Source organism: Pelodiscus sinensis, chromosome 1, assembly GCF_052426305.1.
Source record: "Pelodiscus sinensis isolate ZL-2025 chromosome 1, ASM5242630v1, whole genome shotgun sequence".
Taxonomy (NCBI): Eukaryota; Metazoa; Chordata; order Testudines; family Trionychidae; genus Pelodiscus; species Pelodiscus sinensis.
In genome coordinates, this window is record NC_143052.1 from 215033875 (window position 1) to 215055692 (window position 21818).

At 41.5% G+C, this 21818-nt stretch overlaps 1 protein-coding gene across 1 annotated transcript in view; it reads right to left on the minus strand.

Annotated features, from left to right (window-relative positions):
• BEND2 (BEN domain containing 2) overlaps positions 1–21818 on the minus strand; it is a 40182-nt gene that overhangs the window by 14355 nt on the left and 4009 nt on the right. The window contains exons 2-7 of the mRNA XM_075914011.2: positions 21483–21638; positions 18208–18362; positions 15442–15513; positions 15157–15231; positions 12974–13078; positions 1408–1933 (exon numbers count right to left, since the gene is read on the minus strand). Of these exons, the coding sequence (XP_075770126.1) occupies positions 1408–1933; positions 12974–13078; positions 15157–15231; positions 15442–15513; positions 18208–18362; positions 21483–21638 (1089 nt within the window). The remainder of the gene's footprint in view (positions 1–1407; positions 1934–12973; positions 13079–15156; positions 15232–15441; positions 15514–18207; positions 18363–21482; positions 21639–21818) is intronic.

Genomic DNA, 21818 nt, shown 5'->3' on the forward strand with positions numbered 1-21818 from the left:
ATTTAAGTGTGTAGGAGGCAAAATTTTCAGAATGACCTACTATGTACAAATACTTGCATACACATTTTAAAGAAAATCTCTTACAAAGGAATGAAATGCAAGTGTCCATTTTATCAGGTATGTGCAAACAAGAGTTGAGGCACCTTTGAACACTTCACCCATTATTTATATTCAATCACATTCATATTAACTTATTTTTTAAACTCAAAAATCCACCTTTCATACGATTCAGGCTATAAGCACATTATGAAGAGATTTTATATGTGTCATGTGTGCTTGCCTATGGTGAAATAGTTTGTGGAGCTCTTTTTGGTGAGCCACAAAACTAAACATTTTGGAAAAATAAGCACTGGAGGATTTTGGGGTGTCTCTCTTAGGGTGCGTCTACATAGCAGGGCTTAACTTGAAATAAGCTACTCAAATTGAGCTATGTCAATTGTGTCAATTATTTTGAAATCGCTTATTTTGAAATTGGGAGCTACTTCCCTCACTCCTCGTACAATGAAGGATACAGGATTTGGAATAAGAAGCCCTCCAGCTTGACAGTATTTCAACATGATTTCAAAATCACTACCTGCTGTGTAGACGTGGACTGTTATCTCGAAATAACACTGGTTATTTTGAAATAATGTTGCTGTGTAGATATACCCTTACAAAACAGTCCACAGAATTAAAACATTTGTGAATCCCTGCTTTATCCCATTCAAGAATTAGCATTCCTTACACACAAAACAATTAAGCTGTTTTCTCAAATGCAGAACATACAGTAAGTTTTGTTCCACACTTCACCTTATGGATGACATATTCTTTATATAATTATCATAAGTATTTAAATATAAAAGAGAATATTTCATTTTCACATGGAAGGGAATTCTTAGATGCAGAGAAATTCTAACATGTTTTACTTCCATTGTAATGGTTGCTGAGATTTTACTGATGCATATTGGCTCACTATTCTGGAGTCCTAGTTGTTCTGTACTGTTGATAGCATGAGAACACAACATGAAAAAAGCTTGTATCAGTAGGATAGTGGAAGAAGGTGACAACCTTAGTGGAATTCTGAAGCATTATATCTGCTGAAACTACGATTTGTTAAAATAACCAAGTTATTCTGCACATCAGACTAACAAGTAATATGTATGACTCAACTGAGTATTTGTATTAGTTTAGTCCATACACTAATTTTTTGAATATTTATCTTCAAGTGTTAAAGTGACTTCCTGGCTTGTGTGCTCACCCAATAGCTTTATTCAGAAAGCTGCAAATATTAATCCACTTTTAAAATGCAAAATGAAAATTAAAATCTGCTCCATTTATTTTGTTAGAGGGAAAAAAGGAGCACCTTATGCATGCATTTTGTTCACTGTAATTTTCCACTCTAATGAGCATACGTGACTTGTAACTCACCAAAACTAGGATTGATAGAGACAGAAGAAGATGGCACTTCTTTACTAATATTTGCACTTCCTGGTGAGGTTGTATAATTCATCATCATGGTGCTTCTCCCCAGATTGGTTTCAGGTGGGGTAGGTATCACTGATGACACCATTGAGGAACCCACTGCTGAAGTTGCTGTATTGGCAGTGCTCTCCACGACTGTGGTTACAAGATTTGGCTGTGGAGGAAGGTCAGGGATCCTGTTAGCCACTGAGTATGAGGGTTGAAGTGAGTGAGTGGAGACGATAGTGGGTAGAGGCGGGCTCTGCCTAAGCACAGGTTGTTGTGATTCATGTTGAAGAGTTTGTTGAACAGGTTTTATTGCCGAATTGGCCTGGAGATGGCTCTTTTGTAGCCTAACCCTCATTGATGTGCTATATCCTCCTTGTCCTGGGGCAGAGATGTGGAGATTTGACTCTCTTTCCATTGGTTTCTGTACTTTAATTTTTCCATGAGAGAAATGATTGGAACTTCTGTATGTAAATCCAACGGGCCTCTGCAAATACAATTGGAAAACAATAATTAAGGTAAATCTGCACAAATCTGTTTTTTTTTTCCTTTGTGAACAAGAGAGGCTGGACCTCAGCCTAAGCATTTGGCATTAACTAAGCCTTTTCAGAAAGATAGCACCAATCTCCTGACTATCAATTTAACTATTGCATACTTTTCCATCTCTACCATCACTGATTTCCACTTAGCGTCCAGACACCAACATAGCATTTTTCTCGAGTGTACATTGTTTTTAAAGTTCTCTCCAATCACCTGTTACCATAACATTCTTTCAAGAGCTAAATAAAAAGGTAATAAGGAACAGGCAGTACGTGTTGTTAGTCAATAATGGGTTTGTTTTTATACAATATTTGCTTAAAAATTGGTCAGCTGGCATGATCCCTAACATGCTAAGCAATAAGTTGATGTATCTGCTGCTGCGTTAAAGGACAAATATTTGATTTTTTACCTTTTATTTTGGTTGGAGTCTTTACAACGTATAATGTAGGCTGAAAAAGAGGTTACTCACCTTCCTATAACTGATGTTCTTCGAGATGAGCATCCTAAGGGGTGCTCCACATTTAAGTGCTGAGTGTTCCAGCGCCTCTCAATGGATTTTTCTTTAGCAGTGCATAGGGGCCATGCATGCGCGGGGGCCTCCGCCGGTGCCATTGTGCATGCGTGGCTCCCCCTCTCTTCAGTTCCTTCTCTATCCAGAATCCAGCAAAGGATGTTTTAGGTCTTATTACTAAGAGTGTCCAAAGTAGAGGGGAGGAAGGGAGGGTAGTGGAGCACCCCCAGGGACGCTCATCTCGAAGAACATCAGTTACAGGAAGGTGAGTAACCTCCTCCTCTTCTTTGAGGGGTGTCTTTGGGGGTGCTCCACATTAGATGACTACAAAGCAATACATTCTATGGAGGTAGGGACTTCGGATCTGGTAAGCATGCCATTTGTAATACAGTGTTTGATAGTTTAGTATTCTGGAGAGGCTCCAAGGAAAGTGCGTAGTGCCTTGCAAAAGTGTTTTCTGATATCCACGTGGCTGCTGCACATATGTCATCCTTGGGAACTTTCCTAAGGTAAGCGATGGAAGTGGCAACCGCTCTTGTGAAGTGTGCTTGGATTGGAATCAGCGGAGGTAAGTTATTTAGTGAATAGCATGTAGCAATGCATTCTGAAATCCAATGTGATAATATCTGTGATGATATTTGTTTTCCCTTGCTGTGATCTGCGATGGAGACAAAGAGTTGTGGAGTCTATCTAAAAGGTTTAGTTGGATGGATATAGAAGGAAAGTGCCCTTCTGACATCTAAAATGTGCTTCTGTGCTTCAAAAGCACTGGCGTGAAGCTTTGGAAAAAAAAACCACTGGTAAGTATATGGTTTGATTTAGGTGGAAAGAGGAGTGCACCTTAGGTAAGAACATAGGGTGTGGTCGCATGGAGACTTTATCTTTAAAAAAGATGGTAATAGGTAGTTCAGCCATGAGGGCTACCATCTCTCTCACTAAGAGCTGAAGTTATTGCCACCAGGAAAGCAGTCTTTAATGTTAAGTGGTGTAGGGAGCATGTAGCCAGAGGTTCAAATGGTGGCTTTGTGAGTGTTGTTAATACCATGTGCAGGTCCCATGGTTCTCGAGGGACTGCAACGTCTGCGTATAGAGCCTGTAGACCTTTTAGAAATCGTTTGGTTATCGGGTGTGCGAATACTGTGGTGTCTTCCAGTGGTGTGTGGAAGGTTATAATCACTGCCAAGTGCACTCTGATGGAGCCGAGAGAAAGTTGTGATTGTTTCAGGTATAGTAAATATTCCAAAATTGCCGGGAGCGGAGCGTCTTGTGGTGATATACTACAGGAGGTCGCCCAGTGAGTGAAACGGGTTCATTTATTAATGTATGTTTTTCTTGTTACAGGAGCCCTGCTTTGTAATAGGATATCACGCACTTGTTGGGATCACGGTAGTTCTATGACCGTGAACCATTGAGGTACCATGCCCTGAGGTGGAGTGCTGGGAATTGAGGGTGAGGAGACGTGATTCCCGGTTGGTACAGAATGTGTGGATTGCATGGAAGTGTGATTGGGTGATGGTGTGCCATCCTGTTTAGGAGGCTAAATCATGACTGGCGAGGCCGACAAGGTGTGATGAGGATGAGTTTTGCTTTGTCCCTCAATGTTTTTATCAGGACTCTGTTGAGGAGGGGAAATGGAGGAAATGCGTAAAGCAGAGGTGCGCTTCATGATAGAGTAAGAGCATCCCCGAGGGACTGTTTCCCCATGCCTGCTCTGGAGTAGTACATTGGGCATTTTTTGTTGGCTCTGGTGGTGAATAGGTCTATGCATGGGAAGCCCCATTGGCTGAATATGTTGTTCAGGACTGTATAATCGTGTTTCCACTCATGGCCCCACAGTAGGGCTCTGCTGAGGGCATCTGCTGTCGAGTTGAAGACCCCAGAGAGGTGGCAGCCTTGGAGACATTTCATGAATAGTCATACTTTGGGCACCACAAGGTTGCATGATGCCATGTGACCCAAAAGTTGTAGGCAGTCGCGAGCCGTTACTGAGGGCATCTCTTGGAGGGATTGTGCCAGTTGTCTGATGCGGATGAATTGGTCAGTAGGCAAAGAGGCCCTGGCTGCAATGGAATTGAGATGGGCACCAATGAACTGGATAGTTTGGGTAGGCATGAGCATTGATTTGCTACGGTTTACCAGGAGCTCTAAAGAATGTAGACAACTTACAACCATGAGGGTATACTGGTGACACTCGTGTTCAGTCCTTGCTTTGATAAGGCTATCATCTAAGTAAGGGTAGATAGTGACTCCATATTTCCTGAGATGGGTGGCAACGACTGCTAATACCTTGGAAAATACCCTGGGTGCTGTGGAGAGTCCGAAGGGCAGGACCGCGTATTGGTAATGTTGGAGACCTAAGGTAAAATGAAGGAAACATTTGTGAGACGGTCGAATCAATATATGAAAAATCGCATCCTGTAAGTTGAGACACAAAAACCAGTCACCAAACTCCAAAGCTGGGATAATGGTGGCCAGAGTGATCACTCTGAATCTCTGTTTTCTTATGTATTTGTTTAGCAATCTGAGATCAAGGATTGGTCTCCACCCACCTGTCTTCTTTTCTATGAGGAAATAGTGTGAGTAGAAACTGGTTCTGTGGAACTCCAGGGGCACTGGTTCTATGGCTCCTAATTGAACTAGGTGTTCCACCTCTTGTTGTAATATGATCTTTCGAGAGAGGTCCCTGAAGAGGGTGGAGCGGGGGAGGGAAAGGAAAGGGATGGTGTAACCTGAGGAGATAGTTTGTATTACCCACTTATCAGAGGTAATGGTTTTCCAGTTTTGTAGAAATGGTAACAAATGAAAGTGGAACAATTTTGATATATTTTGAGGCTCTGGGGTAGGTGATATGGTTTTCGGTCTCTTGACTGTTATTTCAGATTTGCTTATTGGATTGGGACGAACGTTTGGGGTTATTTTGAGTATGTCATCTTTGCTGTCTGCCTCGCCCACGATGTTGGTACGGCAGGTGGTCTTGCCTGTTAATAATAAGCGGATTGCGGGTACCTTGGTCTCTGATATGGTTGGTACCTGAATTGTCTTGGTCTTGTGTAGGTGTTTGGATGCCCAGTGAACGTAGTATAGTCCTGAAATCCTTCATTGACTGAAGTAGTTCATGAGTTTTCATCGAGAATAGCTTCTCACTGTTGAATGGGAGATCCTCCACAGCTGGTTGGACTTGACAGGGAAAAGCAGAAGAATTGAACTATGAGGTTCCTTCTCATAGTGACCGCTATGGCTGTTGTCCTCATGGCCGTATCCACTGTGTCGAGGGCGGCTTGTAATGCTATACGTGATATTTCTTGCTCTTTGGAGAGGATAGCTTTAAATTGTGTCTTTTTGTCAGGGACATGCTCAATAAATGTGTTAAACTTCAGATAGTTGTTAAAATAGTATTTACTGAGTGACACAGTGTAGTTTGCTACTCTCATCTGAAGCGTAGCCGAAACGTAAACCTTTCTGCCAATTAGTCTAATCTTTTATTGTCCTTCTCAGATGGAGTGGAGCGGTTTTGCTGTTTATTTCTTTGCTGTGCAGCATCCGCTATAAGGAGTTGGGTGGAGGGTGTGTAAAAAGAAATTCAGAGCCCTTGGAGGGAAAGGGGGGGCAAAATATTTCTGATCTGCCTTTCTGCATGTTGGTGGAATGGAGGCAGGTATCTGCCATAAGATTTTTGCTGGTTCAAGTGTGGCTGGGTTGATAGGTAAAGCTATCTTTGCAGATGGTATTGATTGGAGGATGTTTGTAAGCTCATGGTCAGAGTCTTGTACCTCTTCCATGGTGATATTTAAAAAGGGTCCGACTCTTTTAAAAAGGTCTTGAAAGGAAGGAACAACCTCCACATTGTTAGAGGATGGTGGTAGAACTGCCTCCTCCGTGGTAGAAAGAGAGTTAGCCTGAAGTAAAGTCACAGAAGACAAATGTGGGGAGTATTGTTCCTCGCTATCATTTCTATCAGTAGGCACTCAAGGTGATTTGGTTAGGGAAGCGTGAGGTTTGACCATATGTTTGGTTTTAAATGGCCTCTTCCTATGTTGCTGTTGTGGCCATTGGTTCCACATTTGCCACTGTGGGGGGTAAATCATGGGTGGAGGCATCCATGGGTATGGAGCCCAAGGAGCCATTTGTGTTGGGATGAAATCTGGTTGCTCAGGGTTAACTGGCCCTTCTGAGTGTGGAAATAGTTGTGGTGAAAACAAAGCCAAGTCATCCCCCTCTTCCATGGGGGAGGAGGGGAAAGTGATTCTGTATAATCAGAAAAAGGAGAGAGAGGATATCTATTGGCACTCAAAACAGGAGATTGGAGTGTAGAAGAAATTGCTAAATCTTTAATCTCCCGTTCATGACAGGAGTCTGTGGGAGCTATGCTGCCGCTGAGTACTGTGGTGCCGAGAACAGAGCTTGCAGCATGAGGGGTTGCCCCTGGCAACGTTGGCAGGGGCAGTGCCAAGTGACTGACTTGTGAACCCTGTGAACGGCTGTGGTGCCGTGATGCACTCCTGAGGCATTGCTGGAGCTGATGCTGAGGCAAGCGGTGTCCTACTAGGTGCCGCATTGAGGCAGGCATGGTGTGGCCTGTTGCCTCTGAAGGGGCAGCTGTTTTAGTGCTTTTTCATTAATGTGCTGTTCACCCGAGATACGTGGGCAGTCAAAAGTTCTGAGGCATTTATCGGCTTGCCTGTCAGCAGAGTGCCTCTTAGGGGAGCACTGAGGCAGCGAGCTTGGCCGTCTTTTTGTGGCTCCAGGGGATTTGTCCCTTTTAGCCCTATTAATCTGTCCTAAGACCGTGTCAGAAGGAGGGTGTTCACCTTTGTCAGCCATCAGCATTTTGAGCCTGAGCTCACTATCCTTACGTGCCCGTGCAATGTGGGCAGTCTTTCTGAGAGTGCGAGTTTCCAAGGCACTTGACACAGTTTTCATATCCATCTGAGGCTGGCATTGCCTCATTGCAGAGTGTGCAGCCTTTGAAACTGGGAGATCCCATGCCATGGTTCTGACCAGCTGAGCTGCTAAAACGATGAAGAGAAAAGAGAGCACTAAAGAGTTCTGTCTGAAGCCAACGATGGTACAAAGGAACTGAAGGGGGGGGGGCGCATGCACGATGGCACTGAGGGAGGCCCACGCGTAGCCCCCTATGTACTGCTAGAGAAAAATCTGTCGAGAAGTGCTGGGACGCTCAGCACCTAAAGTGGAGTACCCCCAGGGGCACCTCTTGAAGAAGAATTTTGCTTTATCTCAGTTTTGAACACCGTTTTGTTTGATGCATTAGAGGATTAGAAGTTCCAGTCCTATTTAACCTGAAAAACTCTGTGATGACTGGAAATGATTTATGAAGTGATGACATTAAGGGAAAATAAGACAGGAGCAACTGAAAGGAAAAATGTTAGTAATACCTATTTAATTTCAATCTATTATATACTAGCCAATTAGCCCATCGTAAGACGGGATTTTCAGGTCTTCTCTCCTGAGCTCTCTTGCTCCATCTCTCTCCCTCTCCCCTCCTACTGCCTCCCCCTCTCTCTCAGCTCTCCTCTGCCTCCTGCCTCTCTTTCCATCTCTTTCTTTCTCTTCTCCCCCTCCTGCTTATCACTCTCCCTTTCTCTTCTCCTCCTCCTCCTGTCTCTCTCTCCCATCCATCTCTCCCTTCCCCTCCTACTGTGGCGATCGGCTGAGTGCTGCCTGCTCAGCCAGGCTGCCAGGAGGGAGGGGGGCGAGGCGGTGACATACACGGCCAGGGGGCCCTCTCTTTCCCTCCCACCACGGGGGAGCCCAAACAGCCCCTTGCACTGCTGGCTCCCCCGGCAGCCTGGCTGAGGGGTGCAGCACTCAGCGCCACGGTAGGAGGGAAAGAGAGGGTGCTGACGTACATGGCCATGCCCCCTGGCTGTGTATGTCAGCGCCCCTCCCCCCTTCCTCTCCCGCCAGGGCCCAGCGGAGTGGCGCTCGCACTGCGCTGCTTAGCTGGGTCCAGGTGAGAGGGGAAGGGGGGCGGGGCGCTGACGTACACGGCCAGGGGGTGTGGCTGTGTACATTAGCATTACAGACTCAGAGACACTGCGCTACTATATATATGATTTGAGAGCGTTTGTGTCTCTGAGTTGATTTGTTCAAGAACTGCTCCTGAAAGGTTAGAGCTAGGACCACCAAATTTGGTATGCAGCTTCCTCTTATCATAACTTAAAACAAGGTCAGGATTTGTTTGTGCCAGGAAAATGGGATGTGCCTGGAATATGATTGTTTCTCATAAAACGGAAAGGCAGGGGTCTGCTAGCAGGGACAGTGATACTGTGTAATGACTACATGAGACACCTAGGGACCAGAGATGAGAACCAGGCCAGCTATAACACCATTAGGTGACGGGAGTGGAGAAAGAGATATCTATGTAATATATATTTTAGAGAATTTGTTTTTTTTTGTGTCTGTCTGCCCCCCAGTCAAGGGACATGCACCCTTCCCCCAGATGTGCCTACCCAGCTGCAATAGCCATGAGAAGGCGATTCTCTCCTGGCCCCAAGATGCTGTAGTGAAGATGGCTGGAGCTGTCAGAACATAATAGCCATAATGGGTCAGACCAAAAGTACATCTAGCCCAGTATCCTGTCCTTTCTCCCTGGGGCAACCTGCATTCCGAAATCCTCATTCCCTACCCCACCCCAAAACAATGATATAAATGAAAAAAAAAAATGATTTCAGCTAATGACCTAAGCAACGCTGGGTAAATCCTCTAGTTATTAATATTTTGGAGAAAGAATATCTTTGTGAAACTATGAAACAACAAAGTTATGGAATAAGTGCTAAAAATGTACATCCTCCAAGATACACAAGTCTTCCAGCAAAAACAGAGGGGATCAGAAGGGGTGATAATTTGTCTGAAAAATATGCTGTACTATCAAAGACTAAAGGAGTTCAGTCTATTTTGTTTATTTAAGGAGAAGTTTAAAAGACAACTTGATCATGGCCTAAAATTACCTACCCAGGCAGAAGCTACATGAGACCTGACGACTCCTTAGTTTACTAGACAAGATTGTTACAAGGTTCAACACCTGAAAGTTGAAGTTCATAAAGTTCAAACTGAAAACAAAATTTAATTTTTAATAAGAATAATTATTGGAACAGTTCACACACAGTTATGATATGTTCCCTAACATGGAGTCTTTAATCAATGCTAAGGTTCAGATCCACCAAGGGACTTAAGCACCTAACTCCTAGATTTAGGTCCCTAGGTCCCAGTTTTAGGCAGAACTACAATCCATAAAATTTTCTCCTCTGATGACTCTCTCTATAGGTGCCTGAACTCACATCAGCACCTACATTTTTAAGGTAATAGTTCCACGAGGGCCTATGTTTCTGCCTCTGGGTGTGCCTGCTGCCTTACTCTAGGGGTATGTCTAGACTACATGCCTCTGCCAACAGAGGCACGTAAACTAGGCTACTCGACATAGTCAGAGAAGCTGGGATTTAAATATCCCCAGCTTCATTAAAATAAACATGGCCGCTGTGCTGTGCCGGCTCAGCTGATCGTCGGCACAGTGCGTGAGTCAAGATGCGGATCGGTCGACAAGGGAAACCTTACGCTTCCTCTGTGTTTTAGTTATTTACGTCACCCTGCAGGGAGACAGGTAGCAAGTATCCAGCGAGGCAGCAGCATAGCACCCCAGGGTGGTTTGGGAGCCCAGTACAGAGCACAGAACCAATCTTCCCTACAACCTCTAAAGTGGGACAAATATGAAAGTCAGGCATAGAACCTAATTGAGGGATAGCCATGAAGGTACAAGGGTTCACAGCACGAGACCGCAGGGGAAGCTCTGAATCCCTCTGAATTCTGAAGACTTCCCCACTATTAGAGTCTTGACACGTTACCCAAAAGAGGTAGACTGATGGGAGAAATGACTCACAAAAAGGACAGGATGGCTGCAGGTTAGTGCTATAAGAAGAAAGGGGTCTTTTCTCCTGGACATTCAACTTGTCACACTCCTGTGTAGCCACTAAGCGACACTGGTGGCAAGCACTGCTTTTCAGAAAGAGAGAGGACTGAGCAGGAGACTTCTAGCTCTTAGCAAGGTGCTCTAACCAGTGGGGATATTCTGGTTTGGACTTCTCAATCTCTCTTATCAATGCTGTTCTCAGTCTCCCACCTCCCAGCACTTCTTAAACCACTGGTCTACACAATCATCTTTACTCACTGGTACCAATGACTATGTATTTATCAACCAGACAGACTGAGGAAGTCCCACATCAGAATATCCTTTAGCTCAATGATTTGAGCACTCTTCTGAGAGGTGTGAGAGATCCTCTCACTCATGCAGATGGGGGTATTGAACTAGGTTTTCCCATATCTCATGTGAATTCTCCAATCACTGGGCTAAAAAGTATAAGGTGGGTCCTCACCACCTCCTGCCCTCCTCCTCCATGTGGGTGGAGTAAACCAGGCCTCTAAGTCATTTTTGCCAGAAATGATTTAATAGTTTCCAAGGCCATCAGGGAGCATTGTGATTACACAGAAGGACAGAGTGGACAATACAAGCCACAGAACTCCAAAAGAACTCCTAGAGTAAATCTTTTATACAAACACTCAATTTGATTTAAAAATTATTCAAGATAAAGAACTGACTAACACCATTGGTAGATTGTTCCAATGGGTAATTTCTCTCTCTGTTAATATTTACAATTTATTTCAAGTCTGAATTTGTGTAGCCTCAATTTACAGCGAATACACCTTGTTGTACATTTCTCTGTTACATTGAAGAGCCTATAAATATTTGTTCCCTACTTATAGTTTGTAACCAAGTTACCCCTTCATCTTCTTTTTCTAGTTTTTTTTTTTAAATCAAAATGTTGTGTGGCACTGAGTCTATAATGTCAACACTACTACATTTTTCAACCAAATTTGTAATCTCAAACAGGTATCAAGTTAGACAGGATCTATCTTCCATGAATCCATCCTGATTAGCATTAATTATATTGACTCCCTTTAATTCTTTGTTAATTGAAAGGTAGTACAGCTGTGGATTACTAAGAGACATAGGCATCTTTCTGTAGCCTGGATTTAGGTGCCTATCTGTGTCGGGGTGGGACTTAGCACATACACTGGCCACTGGCATCTCCCACTGGTTCATACATGCTGGTTTTGTGGACTTCATGCTTTAGAACCCATCTTTCTCTGGGCATTGTGGATCTGAATCACATTGTTGTTTCAGTGATTTTCTGGGTACCTAAAAGTTAGATGCTGCAGTGTCTAACTCCCTTTGTGAACTTGGGCCTGGATATCTAAAACGTACATGCTAGTTCAAACACACATTGTTGGACAAGACACACAAGTTACGAGATTTTTTTCTATGGCTTGTGATGCAGGAGGTCACTTCAAGAGCTACGAGCTATGAATATTTGACATTCTTGGTATTTTAATATTTGGTAAAACTCTAGCAGGCACTTTAAAAAATAAAAAAAAACAAAGACAGCCTTAAATTGTTCTCTTTGTACATCAAAGAAGCAACTAATTTAAAAATATTTTGAAAAGTCTCTTTGGGGTCATATTTAAACTCAGGAGCATGTTAAGGCCGTTGCTGCCTCCTGTGACTATGTGAGTTGTGGGGGGGAGTGAGAAAGAGAACTGGGTCCCAGTGCCCCAGAGTGGCTGACAAAACTCCTCTCTTCTCTGATGGTTTTGGATGATTGGACATTCAAGTCTGTGAAGCTGTCAGAACACAAATTACAACCACAATGTACTGCTTCATCAACTGCAATGAATTCAGAACTTCTCTCTCTCTGTCTGGCCTTGTGGCTCTGGTGATGGGTAGATAGACAGATAAATGGTCTTTCATTGTGTTGTTTTTGTGACATCACGCCTGCTGAACAACTTTATATCAGAAAAACTGTTCAGTACTGTTGACGACTATACACGTCTCTCACCATTCCCAAGAACCATCTCTCATGCTTTTCTTTTAAATGCAGTTTGCTTAAAAAAAAAGATCACAATTCTTAATATTCTGTCTGTTTAAACAATAGATTGAATGTGCAGTAACATAAAGGTGTATTTATAGAAAAGCACTTAAATCCCTTTAAAAAACGTACCAGCCAACGTGAGAGTTATGCAGAGAACTTTCCTCCTTTGTCAGCAGACTAATGGGTCAAAACTTCATTATATGTAAACTAGTATAGCTGCTTTGAAGTCAGTAGTGCTACACCAATTCACACCAGCTGATGGTATAACCCCTGAACTGGTTTCTCCTTGCCTCCTCAATGGAAATGGATTTGTACACCACCTATCCTAGAAAATTGATTTTGATTAGGATCTTTGGCCACTATGACACTAAAAGGGGATTGAGCTCACAAATGCCAAATAGTAAATAATCACCTGCCTCTAATGGATGCTCTACCCACTTCTGACCACAGTAGAAGGTGAGGAGAGAGTTTAATCCTTTACAAATATCAGTAGAAATTAAAGGAACTCCTAACATTTCAGATCTTTAATACTCACAGGTTTGAGGAGTAACGGCTTCATCCGGTTGTGTTGCATTTCTGAAACCTTTCGATGAAGCAGGTCAAATTTCTTATCCAACTTCTGAATAGCATCATACATGGCCTGGCAATAAACATACAAATTAATGGAATATTTCTACTTTTAGAGGAAAAATAAGTAAAAGACTTTACATTTAAATTTGACAAAAGCAAGGAAATTTCAGTAAGGTTGAAGTTCCCTTCTTAACTTATGTCTAAACTTTGGAATAGTTCAGTGGATAATACTACATTTAGTAAGTGAATTAAAGGCTGGTTTATTTATGCACAACAGGGAAAGTTAACAATATGGTAAATGTTAAGCTTGAAAAAGTATGCTTCGTTTGGAAAATCTAATTTCAGGGACTTACTCTTGCTGTTTTAACATCCTTCTGCACGACTGGAATTGAAAAGTTGTTCTTCCTACTGCATCCAATGTACAGTTGTTTTTTATCTAATATAATGGTACATTTTATTTCACATTAAAGAGATATCAAGCAAACTTGGAAGTAGACTAATGGCACAAGAAGAATTATTATGTGTGATCTGAAGTGTCATAACATTTAAATCATAGGTTCAACACTGCTTTATGGGTAGTTAGAGACATTAAAAATAGATTAATATATTTTCAAATACGTGGATAAGGTACTGATGAATTGCTCATGAAGTACTGATTTGTACATACCTTGGAGGAATATGCACGCTAAAGTAAAATGACAAGTGTAGGTGAGCTAGAGAGCAATAGTTTTAGCTCCAAGACTTGAAATTATTATAGTGCTGATGTCAATTGCACACACATTGACTATACTCAAGGGAAAAAGCACAAACACAATTTGAAAACCGCTTATTTGGTTGAAAGTATTCAGAATATTTTGGCTAATCTTCAGTCTTTTTTCATGTTCAGTAATACGAGTCTCTCAGAGATTTAAAAATTGGCTTTGCCTTACTTCAAGGATCAGATGTAAAAGTTTTAAAGTAACAGTACTGTAAAACCCAAAATTTCAGAGATAAGCAGGGCTCGACAATTAGGGCAATATACTCGCCCATGGCGCATGCGCAATGTGCCAAACCTAGCGGCTGGCAAGCAGGGCTCGCCACTGCTTGTCAAGCCCTGGACATAAGAGTCATGTAAATCAAATTCAAGTTCAAAGGTTAATAGCTGTACATATATACTGTTATATACAGTTCAAGAAATAACACCTTTGAACAATTTTGTCTACTATTTTTATAAGCAATGCATGAGGTTACTGAACTAATGAGTAAAGAGGAAACAAGTTGTTTACAAAGCTTATGGTCAACATCACTGTTTCCATAGCAAAGTTGGTTTCTCCTGCTGTTTGTGTGATTTTTGTCACACAACAAATGGGGAGAGAAAGACATTTTGAAAAATGTGGCTATAAAACCACAAAAATTGAAAGGACAAGTGAAGAAATTTAAAAAATAAAATAAAGTATGTTTTAAAGAGCCATTAAATACTTCAGCATAATAATGTGCAATAAAAACTTTATTGTGTATTACAAGCAATGCACCATGACTTCATTATGCAACCCTGGCGCAAGCAGTCAGGTGTACTTGACATTAACTAACATTTGCCCATTAGTCATTCCAAAACGAGATGCTCCCTAAAAGACAGAGGATCAACCCATTGCTTTCAGGAGTAGCCCTACTATAACTGTTCATCTATGTGAGTAAGGAATTAATTTGGTTTTATCTTCACTGGTGCAGTTATTTAGTTTGCCAGTTACTACTTCAGATAATATAAGCAATAAATTCTCCTAATTCAGCCTGAACAAGATCCTAAATAATGCAATATTCTAAAAGCAAACCTCCATTATCTTCAAAATTTACATACCAACTATTTCCACTACTTTCCAACTCCTTGAAGTCAATGGACTTCATATTACATATGATGTATTAATATTAAACTTTTGGACACACTCTCAGGTTGATTATAATGTAAAAAGCTCAATGGCTGCATATAAAAACATCAATACAAAATAAGCAAAAACGCATTTGCAGTTAAGCCAAGTCAAGTTTGTTGAAATGAGCAACTGGATGCAACTGAATTGCAAATTGATGGTAAAGTAGCATATACATCAGGGATAGTACTTTTACCGTGTTTTTTGCCGACGTTTATAAATTATTCCAAAGAGAAAAATGTGGTACCTGACAGTAGTTGAGGACTTCCATCAGGGTTTTCTGCTGATCTCCTGTGTAGGATGCTTCAGACAGAACACTTCCCTGTTTCATTCCAAAATTTAAAAAAACTAAGATGAAACTTCAAATCATGAGTGTTTGCAACCAGCAACATAAACAGAGAAACACCCAGCTTTAGGCTCTCATATAATGTTTAGAAAAAGAAATGAACAAAAACTGGTTTTATAAGGAACACCTCTGGCCCAAAGCAACAGTCATTACAAAGAAATAAAGCAGTAAAAAATAAAAACTTACACATTCATAATCTGGTTCATATTCATAAATGACACTTCCATCATCTTCGTATTCTGTTTCCCTGGCTCTTATCTAGAAAAAAATATTAAGAAACATGTAAAATGAGGAATAATCACATAATAAATGGCATAAAGCAGTCTAGATGACCTATATATTTTTCAAGGACCCTAAACACTGGCTCAACACATTAGGGATGGAAAATAACGAGAAGGAGCTATTAAAAAACAGCAGCTTAAGATATTTTTGTTCTAGTATTAGTTACACCAAAACTATGACATGTAAATTGTCAAGTCAATTTTCTTTTATAATAATTACAACAAGTTTAATTGTGTGTGTGTACACACATATTTTTGATTGACATGAGTTTACTAAAAACTAAAGATAATCAAAATCCAAATGTTTCACATCTTATAAAGTTTATTTGCTGCATTAATCTCAGGTGGAACAAAACTACTCAATTTCACTTGGTTTGTAGTCAGTTAATAGTCAAGATTGTTGTAGTATGTGAGTAACCAATGGAAAAGTGTTTAGGCTGCAGGGAATGTTTATTAAAACTTCACTGCATTTTTTAAAAACTGAAATCATTCCACTCACCGTTTCACAAAAACGTATTATTTACTTATTGGCAAGGCCTCAGTTGTAAAAAGGTTTAATTTAAATCAGTTTTTAAAATAGATTTAGAGAACCAGTGTAAAAGCCTGTTAGATGTTCTTATTTTAGTAGATCTTAAACTGTTCTCAAGTCAATTTTAAATAGTTACGAATGTATTTTGGTAAACCTTAGAGACCAAGACCCCATTGTTTTAGGCACTCAAACATTTACCAGGTTTAATATTAAAAGTATCTACTTTTAATATTAATTTAAAAGTATCACAGCCTTTTGTGATAGTGTAAATGAGTCAATTTTTTAAAAAATTACACATTTGTGTAAACCAGTGCTATTTTGCATACAGACAAGTCCTTACACATTGGAGTAAACTTGATCTGACACTGTATGACCTTGTACCCTTTAAGAACTAACGTTCTCTGGCATGACCAGGGCTCGACAATCTACGTAATCTACTCGCCCGTGGCGAGTAGATTACAACCCAGAAAAGCCAGGTTCGGGCAATCTGCACATGCACACAACGATCTGCGCATGCACAGATCACCAGACAGTGCGGCTGGCAAGCGGGGCTTGCCGTGGCTTGGCGAACCCTGGGCATAACTATTCGAGCAATTATTATTGCTATGCAAGGATACGTCTGGAGAGTTAAAATGTGGCCTTTTCCATATGAATGCAGGTTTCCATGAATGTTTTCAGAACAGAATGCTGCTTACTGTCACTAGGATTAGGTTCTAGGTTGTGTGTTGCTAAAGTGGATGTAAAAAGTTAAAAATAAAGATCTTATGTTTTAACACAAGCCCCTCCTGCACTAATGTGAAGAACTAAACAGCTACGGCATGGTCTCTTATTCAGAAAAGATCATTTTAAGTAAAACAGCAGACAAAAAACATGAAGGTAACATTAAAAGAGACAATGGAAGTGCCTTTTCTTAAGCTAGGAGAAATAGGATATGTCTGCTAGGGATTTGAAAGTGTAACTGCATACATGGTTAACCAATGAGCCTGGTATGCGTAGGGAGCACTGGCTTCCGGGGAGCTGCCTGACCTTCACCTCCTGCATTAGTGCCACTGTGGGAAAGGGGAGAGAGAGAAGTTGGGAGCAAACTGCCGCCCTTCATGTAACTGCTGAAATTTTCAGCAGTTATATTGTTACTTAAATGCCTTTTAACATCCCTAATGTCCATATTGTTATTAAAACTTTTGGCTAGACTGTACCAAAAAGCTTGGGCTCCAGTACCCTAAGAGCTGGAGCGATCCCCGAGCTTGGGCTGCAGCATAGGTCCAAACATTTATTCTGCAATTAAATAGCCCTGCAGCCTGAGTCCTGTGAGCCCAAGTCAGCTGGCACAGGCTAGCTTCTAATTGCAGTGTATACATGTCCATAGTTTCCCATTATATGAAAATTGTCTATAGACAGGAATCAACAGTGCCACCCTGTGGACAAAGTGACTTAAAAAATAAAAGGTAAAAAAAGACTCCTTACGCTCATAAACTATGAGAAGCCATTCTTGACCAGCATAAGTTATTTTGCATTTTTTTTTAAATTATATCACATTCTTGTCACATTAGTCAAATGAAAAATGATATAATATGTAATACTGGCAGAGTTTAAATATAATCCGGCACCCTGTTTTAGTACCCACGACACTACTTTGACTGCTGATATTTCAAATGTAAACTTTTTTTCTTTTATGTTCTTCAGCTGGCTGAGAAAGCCTAGTTTCATGCTATGAACCAAGGTCTGCCCACAAATAAGCATCAATACGAGAGCTGCATGCTCTATCTTTGGACATAATTTGCCCAATGATTTGCCCTTCAGTCAAAAGGAAAGAAAGGATGGTTGGTATCATTCCATCTTTCACATCCTGGGAACCTTGAAGGAAGGAAAGCAAGTGTCCCTAATGCATTCAGTTTTTTAGAAGAATATGAACTTGCATGTCAAAGGGTTGCTTGCAGGACCAATCTAGACGGTCAGCAGTCTCTTCCTGTGCACGTGTACAATATCTACAGCTTCAACCCTAATAAGAGCCTCTTGTTACTACTGTAATACAAATAATTCCAAAAAGGGGACGTATAAAACAATTCTTTCAAATGAGAACTAAATTGCTAGCACTGCAATTTGCCAAAAAAGCAGAACAAGTGTTTGTTTAGATAAACATACCATGCTATTTCTCATCAGAGAAGGGGTAAGCCGCCGTCTTTTACGCAAAAATACGAACTCCATGTCTTCTGGAATCTGCCCATCTCGCTGCACGCTTGTAGAATGGCTCATCTGTGACACGGCTGGCTCACTCAGTACTGACAAACCTTCCTCTCCTGTAAAAGCCCAAGTTAAAAGAAAGCATGTTAGAAACTCAATGACTGCACTGACAGGAATTATTTCAGATAAATTCTATGGCCTGTGTTATACAGAAGATCAGACTAGACCAGTGTTTCTTAAACTTTTTAAGAGGAGGAACTCCAAACAATATTTTTTTATGAGAAACATCAAGGATTTTTTTGTTGAGCAAAAAAAAGAGGGGGGGGGGAGGGAGAGGGAGGAGGTCACGGTGGAAAGTTATTGAGTAAAAACCCCCCAAAAAGATGCAAAAAAAAGACTGCCTGCCCCTTTAAGGGTGGCAATTTTGAACTCTATTGTTCTTGGCAGTACACCTCCGACTGCCTCAAGGCACACCGGTGTGCCACGGAACACAATTTAAGAAACCCTGGACTAGACTATCACAATTGTTTTGGCCTTGACATCTATGATTAGACATCTGCCATGAAAGCAAGAACAGTAGCTTATTTTTAAAACTTCAGCATCCTGGCAATTTAAAATTATTCACTAACTATAAAGCATTAAATTATTCGCCCATCATATCTTCTAATTAAATTGTATTAAACCTTCTTCCTGCCAATTCCTCCTCAAAATGCATTTCATTTGCTATTCTTTTGGCGGTTGACTTTCACTCCTGAGTTACCCACATCTTTTCTTCTTGCCTTATCTTATACTCCATTTAAAAAAACCCGCACAGAACAAAAATCTAAAATCTAAAAATCAGAATTTAATCACATCTTTCACAGTGCAATACAGAACTTGCCATTATTTGTATTTGTTTTACCGTCATCTCTCCTTTCCCTAAGTATCTGCTCCTCCTATCTTCAATTTTGAGCACGTTTATATCTGCGCCGAGTCATGCAAAGAAAAAGAGCTGATTCCAATCCCTGCCCCCAAAAGTTGATAATCTAGAGCAAAACTCATATTGTTTGAAACATTTAATAGAAAAACTGTACATCTGCAAACAAATGCTTTGTCATTGACAAACTTCTATTTTAATACTCCTGTAACTTTTACATGACTAAATTAAGTTGGCCTGGGAGAAACCCAAAAAAAAAAAAAAAAAAAAAAGGAGGACAGGAAAAGAAGGTCTGGCAGGGTAATGGAGTGCCTCTAACAGGCAGTATTGCTCCTTGAGAGCTGGTATCTGTCAGTGCAAGATAGGGAATAATCCTCCCCTTGTTATTTTGGGCTTCCCTTTATTTTTGTATTTCACCAGCAGGGCTCTCATCTTGTACTCAGGTTGTAAGCTGCTTGGGGCAGGGACTCTATTTGTTATGCATTTGTACAGGGCCTAGCACAATCGGATGGCCCTCATCTCCCACTGTGGTACTTAGGTTCTATTGTTTTACAAACAATTATTAATACTCATGAAGCTGCCTCAACTTGCAACAGGACTGGGGGTAGAATGGAGAAATGTACACGCAGGCACCCTCCTGCTCTGCACTCAGCAAATCATAGATCTAACCAATTCCACCTCGCAGTGGAGGGCAACCTGTGACCTGCATGTGGCCCACTGGGGCTCAACCTTTGGCCCAAGGATGCCCTGGCTGTGCTCCTCCCCCAAACACCCTCACTTATTAAGCCTCTCCCCTCCATCCCAGCACTTTCTGAAGAGCCACGGATCATCTGATTAGTCCCTGATGCACGCGCTTCTTCGTTCCCAGAGCTAGAATGCCACAAAACAGCTATTTGCAGCATTCCAGCTTTGGGAGGGAGAGGATCAGGAACAGAGCAAGAATCAGGTGATTCGCACACTACAAAAGTGCTGGAAGAGGGAGAGCAGCAGGTAAGTGTGGAGGTCTGGTGCCCCAAAGCATGAGGGGCAAGGTGAAGAGGAGTAGACAAGGGGCCATGGGGCCCACAAGCGGAACTCAGTGGGCCGGAGGCTGCTGTCGCCCACTGAGGTGAAGGACGGCCACTCGTGGCCCACCCAGTATTTGTGGTTGCCCATCCCTAGTGTATCTTATCTCTTCATTCTGACCCTACTACTTTCCTTCTAGACACCTGGGCTGTGTCTACACTGACCCCTTCTTTGGAAGAGGCATGCTAATTTCTAACTTTGGAATAGGGAAATCCGCGGGGGATTTAAATATCCCCCGTGGGATTTAAATGAACATGGCCGCCGCTTTTTTCCTGGCTTGGGGAAAAGCCGGAAAAGAGTGTCCAGACTGGCGCGATCCTCCGGAATAAAGCCCTATTCCGGAGGATCTCTTATTCACTTTCAAGTAGGAATAAGAGATCCTCCGGAAAAGGGCTTTATTCCGGAGGATCGCGCCAGTCTGGACGTTCTTTTCTGGCTTTTCCCCAAGCCGGGAAAAAAGCAGCGGCCATGTTCATTTAAATCCCGCGGGGGATATTTAAATCCCCCGCGGATTTCCCTATTCCAAAGTTAGAAATTAGCATGCCTCTTACGAAGAAGGGGCCAGTGTAGACACAGCCGTAAGGTCTCAGGAATAGGACAGTTCCTGTATGCTGGAAGTTCTGTTGTGTCTCTAACTACATAATCAAAAACAGAGACACTACAATTACATACAAATTCTATGCTAAGATTGCAAAATCAAGCACTCAAAAGGTATGACATCAGGATTAAAACTGCCCATATAGATGAAATCTGTGGAAATTTTACAGTAACCCTTTAGCAAATTTTTCTGAGCATGTGCAAATGGCAATTTCCAGTACAGGTTGGACCTCCCTGGTCCGGCACCTTCGGGGCCTGACCAGTCCCAAATTAGGGGATTTACTGGACCAGAGGAGGTCCCTTCCCTGATGACCCATGCTGAATGCTGTCCCCCAGCCAGGGCTCCCCACTGCCTGGGTGGCCATCTTACAAAGATGCTAATTAAATAATAAAATCTAATGTATATGCAAGAAAAAATATTCTTAAATCTAATTTTCCACTTGGTATACCACTAACAGAGAAGAACCTGAAAGGGAAACAGATTCTAAAGTTACTTGTATTAAACAATACTATCAAACTATTAGCTATTAATAAGTAGCTTTTTAAGGTTTTCGAGTCACACAGAAAAGAAAAAGGAATGGGCAATACAGTGTTAAAGATAGAATCACTGAGCACTGGACAATGGGCATTAACTCTCAGAAGAATTCACTGTATTTACCATATGTAAGTTGAGTCATGTAGTGATCATCACTGTTTACTGGAGCACTTTGTTCCACTGACACACAGTCTTGTGTGGACAGTCCATTTTCTGCATCTTCAGAATTTTCAATTATCACAGCTTCATCATCATCCTCAACTCTCATGGAAACATAATCTAAAAGCATATACAGAAAGAAAGAAGTAAATCTGTACACCATTCTGATGGCAACAGCACATTTATCACACCCAGTATTACCCACTTGTTTGAATTGTACAATAGCTAAGCTGGAATTAAACTATTTTAGTGTTTAAAGTTTAATTCATCTTTCAAAACATGCATTGTGATTCTATGTGA